Raw genomic sequence first — 14,099 nt, 5'->3', positions numbered from 1 at the left:
TATATTGCATGATGCAGCCGATGCCATGAATAATGTTGATAATTAAAATTTGGCCCACTCAGTTAGCTGAGTGGGTATGTGCTTTGCAACCATATGCTTGGGAAAGGAGTGTCCTGGGTTCGATTTCTGTCACTGACGGGAGGAGCTTAGGATCTTTCTCAGCCATAGCGAAGTTAGCGGTCTTGGGTGTGGACTGCAAGGTTTTTCTACCCAGTTTATCTGGGATTTTTCCTTCCACAAGCAGGCAAACCGGCCTTAAGAACATAACGCTTCTACAGACATAGGATACACTGCAAGGCATAGAACCAACCACATTATATTTAATGGTTGCAGTTATAATAGAAACCCTCAACACTGTAAAGATAAAAGAGGGAAAGATTAAGAAAGAAAGAATTAAAATTTAAATGCGTTCATTTTATAAATAATGTGAGCAATTTATTCATTTGTATGGGTCCCCTCCTTTCTTCCCCGTTTGTTAGGAAGGGTTGAGCCCACTTAATAAGGGATTAAGTATATGTATTTTATGATGAAATTCGCGTGTTCATGGGCTATTTGCCTCTTCTGAGTTACAAAAAACTCCGGGTGAAAAAAACCTCTACTTCTGCACGAGACCAGCTAACTCATCTTTAGTTGAAAGATGACTAGATAAAGTTTCCTCATGTCTTGAACGGAATCGAACCCAGGTCTTTCCAACCAAACAGATTTGTCTATACCGAATGAGCTATGGAGGCTTTTATGTACGCAATTAAAATTATAAAGAATACTGAGGTTTTAAGTATAAACATCAATTTAGTTTTTTCCTGAAAAACTTTAGTTTCTGAAAATCCCTGAATATATCTCACACCATGCTTTTTTAACTTTAATTTTGAAGGAAAATGTGCAAGTTATATTCGAGTAAATACAGTAATAAGAGAAGGAGATCCATAGAAGAAGATGGGAGATGTTTTATCTCATAATGGATGTCATCAGGCCGACTGCACTAGGGTGAGATAGCAAAGGGGATCTTTTGAGTTCCTCTTTAACAGATGCTTGTATGGCTCTATGCTTTTGGTACAGAAGCTTAATCACTGTTTCTCTTGCTGCTCTTTCAATATTAAAAATTCAGGAGGATATGAGGCTGTTGCTGAGATTCTGGCAGAGTTTCCACACAAAGTATCTGCAATAGCTTTGGGGGCAACAATACATCTATAATGTTCCAAGGTAGAGAACTAGTGTGTTCTGTATCTACCTTTCATCTTCCAGATTTTATTCCAGGCAGTTTTCCCACTGGTTGTTTGATTAATCAACGATGTAAATTGGATCCAGGATTGTTTTTGATTCTGATGTCTTGCATGATTTGGCACGAGTATATTTAAATGCTATTAAATTTGTTGTGGTAGGGTATCTATGAAAAATATCCCATGCTCTATCTTGATCTTTTTTTAACTGGTTGGCTTTGGACAGAGTGGAAATCAGGATGTTTTTGGGATTGCTGTGGTTGCTGCATGAACAATACAATCTGTGACATGCTTCACTGCTTAATTAATGGGTGTTTGGCTGACAGCTTCATTATTAAATTTCGCAAGAGGGAAAAATGTATTCCAGTTAACCCAGTCCGTTTTCCACATGAGCATCCAGGTAGTAGGACATGGTTCCTGTGAAGATATAGTACTGATAAGAGAAAAATGATTGCTTCAATATATGTTTTCATCAACATCCCAGATGAGAAGTGAAAAACTGGCAGAGGAGAATATTGTAAGATCTATTGCCAAATAAGAATAGGTAAGCATATGGAAGAAGTGCTATGCTATTAATAATGTAAAGATTATGGTTATCGAGCATTCACTCAATGATATGACCTTGTCTATTTGTGTTGGCACTATCCTATAGAGTGTTATGTCTATTCAAGTATCCTATTAGGAGAATTGGCTGAGGCAGTTAAATTATGAGATTATCAAGCTGCATTTCATTAAGTTCAGAACCTGGTGGTAAATATACTGCGCATACTGTGATTAGATACCAACAGATAGGCAAATCGCTATGACTTCCAGAGCAATATGATATTAAGCTGAACATAATGAAATGGAGCATGACTGCTCACAAGAATAGCTACTCCATGAACCAGGTTAATGGATACTGTAGTATCCATTTTTTCTGTGATAATCTTGGCAATTTTTTTTACAAATGAGTTCTCATCAAATGGAACCATTTTCAGTGAGGGCCGTACATCGTGCGATTGATGCGCTGAACAGAGAAACAGACACCATCATAAAGTTCAGATATGGTGAAATTATCAAATGGTGGAACAGACATATGAGTTTGAGTTACTGATGACTTTTTTCTTTACTGTTACCTTCTCAGCACAAGAAGGTTAGAGCATGTGTGGAGCTAACTTTATTCTGGCATCCTGACATGTTCTGTTCTGCTTTTATTTTTTACATTTCTTTCTCATCTTTCCACTTCTGACACACATGCAGTATCCTGGATCTCCCTTACAGTTTACACAATTAGCTTTCTTGGCAGAGCAAGATTGATTATTATACTCTTTACTACCACATCAGGCACAGGTGGCAGAGCCATGACAGGTAGTTTGGGCATGTCCATATTTCTGGCATTTGAAGCATCTTGGCGGATTAGGGATGTATAACTAAACAAGACAATTGAGATATCCTGCTTTAACAGATGTTGGAGACTTATGGGTATCAAATGTAAGAATGATATTTCTAGTTGAAACCAGGTGACTATCTCTACGGATCATAATGCACCTCAAACCTGTCAACCCTGATTTCAACTCAAAGTATCTCCTCATCACTTCTCTATAGGAATTGAGTGTTTTATGAGGTGTAACTGTTATAGGTATTCTACCTATTGATGTTGATCGGAGTAGTTTTTTCAGAATGTTGCTGACATGATGTTTCTACAAGGAAATCGCCAGAATATAGTTTCTTTACTGTTTTGAGAAAACCTGCCAGCCCTTCTGTACCCTTTTGAATGAAGAAAGGTGACATTCTTCCTATTAGCTTTTCACATGTACATTGGATGATTAGAAAAACTAGTGCATTTATACTGGTATGATGTTTTATTATAATAAGTTTAGTTTAATCCTTTATCCAAGTGTGAGCAAACAAAGTTTGCGCCTGAAAGTATCTTCAGGACTGGGGTAAGGTAGTGCAACACCAGGCAACTCGTTGCAAAGGTGGAGAAAGCTCTAATTACTCCTATCTCAGTATCTCCCATAATGCAAAGCACATCTCCTTGCGGATATGTGTAATGATATGCATTAAGGCAAGGGCCACTACCCATACCGGTTTCGACCTTTACTGAGGTCTCGTCAGTGGGAGCCAGGCCCAGTAGCGGAGATACAAAGGTAGAAGCAATGAGAGGTCATCCTAACCTATAGGAGTTGCCACTGACGAGACCTCAATAAAGGTTGAAACCGGTATGGGTAGTGGCCCTTGCCTTAATGCATAGCATTACACATATCTGCAAGGAGATGTGCTTTGCATTATGGGAGATACTGAGATAGGAGTAATGAGAGCTTTCTCCACCTTTGCAACGAGTTGCCTGGCGTTGCACTACCTTACCCCAGTCCTGAAGATACTTTAAGGTGCAAACTTTGTTTGCTCACACTTGGATAAAGGATTAAACTAAACTTATTATAGTCTAACCAAGTGAAAAATAAATTCTCAACATGATGTTTTTTTGTTTCTTGCTTTTGTTGTCAAAAGGCACATCAATCATATCAATACTTGGTTGGGGCTTTGTTAGGGCCTCCTGAAATGACTGAGGATGAAGGATTCATGTTCAAGTGGATTTTGGTTCAGTACCAGAACTCCCCATCCACCATGGAGCCACACATGGACATCCACTCTCCAGGAAGCAATGACTGTGCTCGGGAGGAATGCTAAGGTTACCCCAGATGCCATATGAAGCACCACAGAAAGCCTTAGGCACTGTCTCTAGACCATGGAGAAGGAGATGTACTGCAACACCTATGACCCATGCATGCAAGCCCACTAGCCAATTGATCCTGGCTGGATCATCCAGGACCACCCATCTTGCCAAAGTAATAGTGGAAGACTAGCAGGATACCCCCCCCACCCTTCCAGATATCCATGTGTGGCACTGCACAGCAAACATGGCAGCAAGGCACTGGATCCCAGTGATGGTAGTGTGGAAGATAGGATACTAAAAAAGACTCAGGAGAAGTAGAGCAAGAAATATGTGAAAGAAAAAAAAAAAAAAAGAGGAAGAATGAAAAGGGCCAGTACAATCACTGGTAGGCCCCCTCCATTACAAACAGGTGTCTCACATGGGGGGGGAGGGGGGAAGATTAGCAAATGGGACGTGTTTGATGTAAAAAAGATCAAAAACTCTGTGTGGTGACACAGAAAAACCTCAGAAGATAAATTTAAGACTTGACAATACTGGAGTCCTGGTAGATAAATAATTTGAAGGAAAATTGCTGACAGCAAGTTAGGAATAATATGAACCGTTCCTGTAGTACTATCACAGCATCCTGTACACTATGATATTACTTGAGGGTTTATGTCAGGAAATTGATGATCCACAAATGATCTCCAAGTCATCACCACCTGTGCAATAACCATAGAAAGGTTTGGCAAAACTCAAAGTCACTCTTAAAGTTTTTAGAGTATTTAATTGAATCTTGGATAGTACTACTCAGTGAACAAGTGAGCATCTTATGGCTGCTTTCTACCCTTATTGTCAATTTTCTCTCTAGTCACTGATACTTTCTCCTGTAAAGACTTTCACTCACTGACCTCAAATCTTACCCATAGCCATGCTGATAAATCAAAGGAAATATATAGATTTCATTCCTCTTCTTTGTGACAAATGTATATTGCACAATCATCAAAAGCTTCAAGATTTTCCAAAACTAATGTCAAACTTTACACTATTTGCTATCCTTCATTAGGATAAGGATAACCTTGCAAACTTCAGTGCTATCAAAACAGTTCTGTCTTCTCTTTCATATGGAAAGAACTGGCAGGACTGTTTTGGTTCCCTTACCCAGAAACTGGAGATAACCAGATCCTCATCTTGAGTTGACTTACACCACTCGGCTTTCCAGACACAAAAAACCTCATCCATATCTTAATCAGTTCCAAAAATCTTAGTGCACTTTTCTGCATAAGACTTCTCATTTGCACAATTGCGAACACTATATATCCCAAACATGCACAGCAATGAAATACTGCTCAAATCAAATGTTTGAGATAGTATACCCAAAACTTCCCTAAGAATGCTTAATGCCAATCTGGAAGAGGACAATCCAATTAATTGATGACCCCTCCCACACGAATTCACTCCAACTGCTTTCTCAGCTGTTCTGTTTACTCACTTCTGTCCATGGCCTCCATAACTCAGTCAGCATTAACAATGGTTAGAAACACCTGAGTTCAAATCTACCTAAGATGTGAAAACCATTATAATAGTATTTTCAATGGAAGGTGAACTAGCCAGTCTCAGAGAGAAAATGGTAGGGTTTTCCCTCCCATTCAACAGGCAAACCAACCAGAAAAGCAAACAATATACAGACATAATACATTAAAGTCACAGAGCTTATTAAGGTGGAATTGAAAACAACCACAAATGACTACTTTATGTCTTTTCTATTAGAATTTCCACAGACAGCTTTCTGTTGAATGGGACACTATCATTCCTCCACTGTCTTCCAAACTGCAAAGGCATGAGCAACTGCTGGGCAACATTTACTCTTCTTCTTCTTCTTTCACCATGCCTTATCCCATGTTAAACGGGGTCGGCGCACCGATCTTTAACCTTCCTCTTCCAAGTTCTCCGGTCCAGGGCGTCCTTCGGACTCCATCCTTTCTCCGTGATCCTCTGTCACCTTATCCCTCCACCCCAGCTTGGGCCTGCCTCTTTTCCTCCTTCCCTCCAACTCCATATACTCCACTCGTTTACCAACATACTCCTCACCCTTCCTCTCTACATGTCCAAACCACCTCAGCCTACTTTCTCGTATCTTCTTGCCAATTGGTCCCAACCTAACCGTCCTTCTCATGTAGTCATTCCTTATCCTGTCCTTCTTTGTCACACCACTCATCCATCTCAACATCCACATCTCTGCTACCTCCATCTTCCTCTCCTGTGCCTTGGTTATAGGCCACGTCTCTGCACCATGGAGCATCGCCAGCCTCACCACCATCTTATACAGCTTTCCTTTCCTCTTACAACTCACTCTCTTGTCACACAGGACCCCGCTCATCTTCATCCAATTCATCCAACTGCATGTTATTCGGTGCTGTATTTCCTCATCCAAGTCACCATTCCGCTCGACAACCGACCCAAGGTACTTGAATTTCTTCCCTGAAATTAGCCTTTCACCCTAGAGTCGTATGGCCATATCCTCGTCACTCCCCGTTGACATATATTCAGTCTTCACCCGGTTAATCCTCATGCCTCTCTCCTCCTTCAAATTCTCACTAAAACCAACTTCTCTTCCTCTTCTTTCAATACACCTACCTGTTCTTTGCAGTAGCCCTCTCTCACTCTGCACCTTCTAAACACACCATTCAAAAAACACTTCAAAAGTTTCCTTCTTTCTATCTTGTCCATGCACACTACACTGATGTGTTATACATTTTGGATACCTGTGTGTGTGTGTAAATCTGATGTATAAAATAGTTGTAGGGCAATTTTCCTTGTCAGCATGGTACTTCTTACTTATTGGTGGCTTTGAAGTTGCATGAAACAGTTCCATGTAGGAACATGTATGTTACTACCCAGGCTGGTGTCGGCCTTTATTGCCATCAGTGGGAGTCAGACCCAGAGATGATACCAAGGTTGAAGTAAGAAAGAAGTCATATTTTCATATACAAGTTGCCAAAAAGTGTCACACCTTATTATTAAAATACTCTGGATTAGAAGTAGTTGTTGGAAGTTTTTCGACTTGGTTATACTATAAATTAAAGATATCTGGGTCTGGCTTCCACTGACAAGACCTCAATAAAGGTCGAAATCGGTTTGGGTAGTGACCCTTCCCACAATGCAAAGCATTATACATATCCGTTACGGGATACTAAGGTAAGCGATGTGAAGTCATTAGCTTCTATATACGATTTTATTTTATTTTATTTTTTTTAAATTATTCTATATACGAGTTGCCCTGTCCTGATTATATTTCAGGTGCAAAATTTTTTGCTTACACTTGGATAAAGGATTGAACCAAGTGGAAAAACTTCCAACACACACACACACACACACACACACACACACACACACACACACACACACACAGGGAGTACCAAAAAATAACTGATTTTTTTAAAAAATTTATTAAAATTTATAATACCATATTCTAGTCTTCTTCTTCAGAGTACTCTCCATGAGTAAATGCACTTGTCCCAATGTTTTTTCTAGTGCTGGAAACAGTTCTAGAACTGCTTCCAGCAGCAGAATACTGTTTATGGCCTCCAGCAACTATTCTTTCACTTCATCCACATCAACAAATCACTGCCCTTTCATGTTTTTCATTATCCGTGGGAATTAAAAAAAGTAACATGGACAGAGAACAGATAAATAGAGGGGGATGGGAACAACTGCCATGTTGTTTTTCGTCAAGAACTGTTGGACAAACGTGGCAGTGTAGGCTGGGACATTGTTGTGGTGCAGCAACCAAGCGTTGTCTTTAAAGGCTTGCCAAAGTATAACAACAGTTTCACCATTTTGTCTTCCCAAAAGAAGACAAAATTTCACGCACACACTGTTGCTTGCGGTCAGATCACAAATTCGTCAAACTTGCTTGTAAGCACTAACAAAACAGCAGCCAGAACAACTAACCAGTTCACACAGGATGACACCACTTGCCACACTGGTGTAGAAAACTGCAAACTCACAATGCCTAGCAGCATCATCTTTAACAAGAAAATGCACATGCACCAAGTTCAGATTCCAGTTACTTTTGGTACCCCCTTGCGTGTACGTGTAATGAGAAAGTGGAAATCTGTAGCTAATCCGGGAATAATCACTGGACAAAACAACAGGAAGCACAATGCTTTTTGCAGATGGTCAAGTAATCATACAAAAAAATCAAAAGAGAGCCTTCAGAAAGCAAAATTACAGCAATTAACTAGTGAATACAATTTACAAATTTCACTGAAGAAAACTAAAACAATGACATCATGAGGTAAAACAGTAATTGAAATCTAAACTCTAAAGCAAGTAACACATTTTCAATATCTAGAATGTGATATAACATTTAATATAGATAATAAATTACACCATTTTCAAGCAATCTGTGGACGAACAACAAAAGGCCAAACAAGGAAGGAAATGGAATTAACATTTTATGAAGTCAATATCATCATCATCAAATTCCTGACATGTACCCTCAAGGGGTGTACTAACTATCTATCTACAATTTTCCTCCAAGTCAATCTGTTACTTGTCAAGACTCCAATGTTATAATTATCAGATCTTATATTTCTATCATCTAAGGCACATTGTACCGTATCAATTCACCTATATTTTGGTATTCCTCTGGGTCATCTTCCTGGCAACCTGGCAGAGAACACTTGTTTTGCTAATCTTTCCTCGCCCATTCTGTTTAGGTGACCATACCACCTGAGATTAGCTCTGCTAACGCATTCCTGGATGCTGAAAATGTCAAGTTCTTTCCCAATATCCTCGTTTTTAATATGATATTGCCATTGATGCCATCTGTTCACACCTCTAATCTTTCTCAGGACTCTCATATCTGTGTTCTCTAGTCTTTGGTCAAGTGTTTTACTTCTGACTTTCAGATCCCTAATTTAAAACTGGTTTGAACACTGTCTTGTATACAGCTAATTTAGTGTTCCAACTAATTTCTTTGTTATTCCATATGAATTTATTCAATTGACTTCCTACCATACCAGCTTTGTTGATTCTGTTGTCTATTTCCATATTTAATTTACCATCTTCACTAAAAATCGTGCCTAAGTAGCTGAAATGTTTTACTTGTTCCACAGGTTCTCCATTCAAAACAGGTGACATTTTCAACGATTCTACCTATTTTCATTATCTTTTTCTTTTTAATGCTGACCTTCATACCATATCTATTACAACATTTATTCAATTTAGTCAGGGAATCTTGCAAACTTGTAGCGGATTTATTCAGAAGTATAACATCGTCCGCATAAAGCAAAGAGCTGACATTAACATCTCCAATTCTGATATCATGTTTAATACCACTTTCCTTCATAATGTGATCCATATAGATAATGAATAACAGAGGGGATAATGTCACACCAGATTTGACATTAAACCATCTTTCTGTACATTCTTCAATTCTAACTGCTGACTTACAACTCAAATACAAACTAAGTATTGCTTGATATAATGCCCCACTAACACCATATAACTGTAGCGTATTGAATAGCTTCTCTCTTGCCACCTTGTCATATACCTTTTCCAAATCGACAAAACTTAAATACAGATCTTTGTTATATTCTCACGCTTTCTTGACTATTTGTCTTAAAGTGAAGATCTGATTCTGACAGCCTCCATTTGACCTGAATCCAGCTTGTTCTTCACCAAGTTTTTCTTCCACAATTCTTCTCAACTGTTTCTCAAGTATACTTGCAAAAATCTTGCCAGGAACACTCAGTAGGGAAATACCTCTGTAATTCTCACATTCAATTTTATTTCCCATTTTATATATGGGTACTATTAGAGCTCTACTCCAATCGTCGGGAATTCGTCCCTCTGTCCGGGCTTTCTGAACTATGCAGTGCAGACACTGTCTAATTCAGAAATTTTTATACCACCATACTTTAGCATTTCTGGTCGAATATCATCTCCTCCTCCTGCCTTTCCACATTTCAAGCCTTTGATAGCTTTTTTCACTGCTTGTTTCATTTAGCAATTTTTCGAAGTAATTACTCCATACTTCAAGGTTATCTTTTTCTCCCGTTTTCATGTCACCTTTATCATCTCTAACTCCTTTTACAGCACTCTTTCCTCCATTTCTAAACTCCTCCAACCTCCAGAATATCTTACCCCCTTCTTGATATTTATTTTTTATGTTCTTGCCAAAGTCCTCCCATGACTTTTGCTTAGCTAGTTTTACACAGTGTTTTGCTTTCTTACATTTGTCTCTGTATTCTCTAAGAGCAAAAGCTGATTTATTTGCCAGGAACGTTTGATATGATTTCTTCTTTTCCCTCACTGTCTCTTTAACCTGTGTCCACCATGTAGTCCTGATTTTTCTATCCTTACCGACAACCTCACCACATGCCTCTCTGGCAGAATCAATCAATGTTTTCTTCAGATTTTGTCACTGAATCTCCAAAGTTTAGTTCCTGTTCTCAAACTCTTTCATTTTTTCTTCAATAATCTTTGTGTATGTTGGTCTACAATTCACATCTGAGAGCTGCTCAACTTTTATTCGCTTTAAAACTTTCTTACATGTTATTCTTTTCAATATGAAATTCAGTTTTATCCTGCTCAAGACTAAATAGTGATCGCTTCCAATTTCAAATTCTCCGTACACCCTGGTGTCCTGCATCAGGGAGAAAATATCATTATCAACAATAACATAGTCAATGAGGCTTTTCTTATTCCTTGCCTCTTCTCTCCATGTGAATTTGTGCACATTTTTATGTTGGAACATGGTGTTAGTAATAACCAGTCCATGTCCTGAGCAGAAATTCAACAGGTATTTGCCATTATTATTAGATTTGCTCTTTTCTCCAAATTTTCCGAAAATATTTTTGCATGTCTGATAATCATTTCCTACTTTGCTATTCAGATGCCTAACAAGGGCCAACTTTTCCTTTTTCATTGTGTCAGTTGCTTTCTCTAAAGCCTGAAAAAATTCCTCCACTTCTACCTTAGTAGAACCTTCTGTGGGACCATGGCACAAATAAGTCTCATTGTTCAGTTCCCCATTCTCATATTTGCCCACATCACTCTACTTGTGACTGCCTGCCATTCAAGAATATTAGCCTCATATTTTGTGTTGAATACTATGGCTACTCCTTTTCCTTGATTGTCAATAACAAGCAACCAAAATACAATTTCTTAGAGCAGTTAAAAGGATGTAAAAGAATGGATAGAATCCGAAATGATGAAATAAGGAAATAATTACAAATACAGATAATAAATAATAAAATAAAAGAATACTAAAGAATTGGAGGGAACATGTACAACTAATAGGACTGCCAACACTAAAAAAAGGCTTTTTAGCCTGTATCTTGAAAGAAGATTACACTTGCTTTTCTCAAGTTGAACCGTAAGTTTAGTCTTTTTGGATAACTAATTTTTATGCAATGCTTTAAAGAACACAAAATTTATTCTTTAAACACAAGTCATTCAAAGGTTAGTTCAATGACAGCAATTTCAAAGAAATAAATACTCAGTGAAGTTATATTAGATGATTCCAGATATTCTTTAGTATATCAGGCTCTAACAGCAAATTTCACTTTCTGGGTAAGCTACTGTTTATGGTTTTTTGATATGTCCACTTACCTTGTAAATTAATTCCACAATGACAAGTTGTAAAATATCTCCAAAACTATGCACATGGTCAATACAGGAACTCAAATAATTCAGTGCTCTTTCTTGATCCACATGTATCAACATCATAAAAGCATTACGTTTACAAGACATATCTTGTTCTGTTTCAAGGAAGTTGGCAACAAGTTCTGGCGCATCAGGTATCAGAAAATCGAAGTTTCTAACAAGAGAATTCAAAAAGGTAAGAATTATTAAGAGTTTACTTTTAAACATTTCTGATTTTTTCCCCTTTTTTTGTCAAAATTTTATTCTATAGTATGCTTGGACATGTACTGCATTCCTTTCATCTAAATATAAAATATACATCTATATCTTGAACAAGAAAGTTTACTGCAGATTTCTAAATTACATTCTCCTTTGTTATAAACAGGTGATTAATCTACAAAATGTGATTCATGTCCATCATGGCTTATGCTAAAATGCTTTTCTGAACTCCAGTACTTACACCACACATCAAGTTAACTCATCTGGTGACAGCTTGATGCATTTTTGGTAGGACATACTTTGTAATGTAAATCAGACTTACTGTATCAATATTTTATGTTATTTCCTTCTTTTTTCCAATTGTGAAGTGCATTTGAGTACCAAGGCTTATAATTATGGAGTGGATTATTGATAATCTCAGAATATACAAAGTAAACACTTCATTTTGTCATTCAGCAAAAGCTACATGTAATCGAGCAAACAGGCTTGTCTGTCAATCCCACTTTAAGTATCTTGGCATTCTAGAGCCTAATTAAAGAACATCTAACCAGAATTTTTGAATATATAACAAACTAGCAAAAAGTAGCAGAAAAAGTACTGATCATCACTAAAAGAAATTCACTACAAGTCATTTAGTGAATCTTCTTCCACTATAACAAGCTATTTCTTTAGTCTCTACTACAGAAATTACTACAAGTGAGTTGGATGTATCTAGTATCTAACTGGCCTGAACATGTAATTTACAGGAATACCTCGATTTTCGCGGTTATTGTTGCCACGAAAAATACCGCAATAATTGAATCTGCAACAATCAGGATAAATAATGTGTGTATAATGGATGATCACTGCCAAGGATTTTTCAAATCTATTAATTAAATTTTATTGAAGTAAAAAAGAAATGTGTTAAACGTGTTAAGTAAAAAATGAAGGTTCATTTAAAAAAACAAGATTATTCTTTAATCTTTATTTATATATAAGGAGTACATACAATTATTTTTTCTTGGATAAAAATTGGTGTAGAGTTATCTGATGGAATTATTTCTTTCTTTTTTTCTTCGTATAAAACTCGGTAGCAACAGATGGAATTTTCAATTTCCTGACGAACTTTCAATGATCGCTCGAGATTAGGATCACCGTTCAAGATTTTTTCTTTAAAAATTTCAGCAATTCTAAACATTTCGTCCATTTCTTTGAGGGTAAATTCCTTCAGTGCCACGTCAATTTGTTCGGCATTATCACCGATTTGAGCATCATAAGTACGTTCTCTCTCTCGAGGTTAATTAGGTCTTCATCATCCAGCTCCTTATCATGTGACTGAAGCAGGTCCTGAACATCACCTTTTTCAATTTCTTTTAGTCCTAGTTCGAAGCCAAGCTTAGTTATGTCATTGATAACACGGGTTACTGCATTTTCAAATCCTTTAAAATGATTTGCACAATGAAGCATAATCTTTTGCCATGCCGCTCTCAGGTTGCTAGACATTACTTCACTCCATGCTTCCTTGACATTCTCAATGCAATTTTTGATATTCAATGCCTTCCAGAATTCTGTCAAAGTCATAGCTTCATCTCCTGTAGTCTTTTCTATTGCTTGTGAAAAAGTTCTTCGTAGGTAATATGCCTTAAAGGATGTGATTACACCTTGATCCGTTGGTTGGATGATGGAAGTGGTATTAGGTGGTGAATAAATAACTTTTATATTTTCGCACAAATCATTCAGTGCTGTTGGATGACTAGGTGCTTTATCTAATATCAACAAGATTTAATGACTTGCAGTGCCTTTCAGCTTCAGGACAAAAACAGTTTTTAAACAAATCCTCAAAAATAGTTTTTGTCATCCAAGCTTTTCTATTGAATCTCCAATGAACAGGGAGAAAATTTTTATCTAAACTTCTAAGAGGGCAAGGATTTTGTGAACGATAAAGAGAGGCTTCATCTTGTAATCTCCAGAAGTATTGCCATATAGTAAAAGTGCTACTCGCTCTTTCGAAACCTTGTAGACAGGCTGTGATTTTTCATTTTTTGCTAAAAATGTTTTAGTGAGCATTTTTTTCCATAATAAGCCTGTTTCATCAGCATTAAATATCTGATCATCAGTATAATTTCCTTCTTAAATGATCTGTTGCAATTCACCAGGAAAACTAGCTGCTGATTTTTCATCAGCACTTGCAATTTCACCTTGTACATGAACACTATGAATTCTTGATCGCTTTTTGAACCAATCAAACCACCCTGAACTTGCAGAGAAAGTTTCTTCCACTACTGACGATGAATCATTTTCGCTTTCTAATTGTTTTCTTTTTAAAGTTTCAAACAAATTCAATTTTTATAGTCATTTTGTTTTTATAGTCATTTGACTAAGAGGAATTCTCT

General features: G+C 37.3%; 1 protein-coding gene across 2 annotated transcripts in view; it reads right to left on the bottom strand.

The window, feature by feature from the left end:
* Positions 1–14,099, bottom strand: part of betaCOP (coatomer subunit beta) — a 304,925-nt gene that overhangs the window by 241,314 nt on the left and 49,512 nt on the right. For both annotated transcript variants that reach the window (XM_090413127.1, XM_090413129.1), the window contains exon 5: positions 11,476–11,683. In XM_090413127.1, coding sequence (XP_090269253.1) covers positions 11,476–11,683 — 208 coding nt within the window. The remainder of the gene's footprint in view (positions 1–11,475; positions 11,684–14,099) is intronic.

Source organism: Typopeltis vanoorti, chromosome 23 (assembly GCF_054136105.1).
Source record: "Typopeltis vanoorti isolate ZY-2024b chromosome 23, IOZ_Tvanoo_1.0, whole genome shotgun sequence".
Lineage (NCBI taxonomy): Eukaryota > Metazoa > Arthropoda > Arachnida > Uropygi > Thelyphonidae > Typopeltis > Typopeltis vanoorti.
The sequence above is the reverse complement of the archived record's forward strand: the minus strand, read 5'-3'. Positions and strand labels throughout refer to the sequence as shown.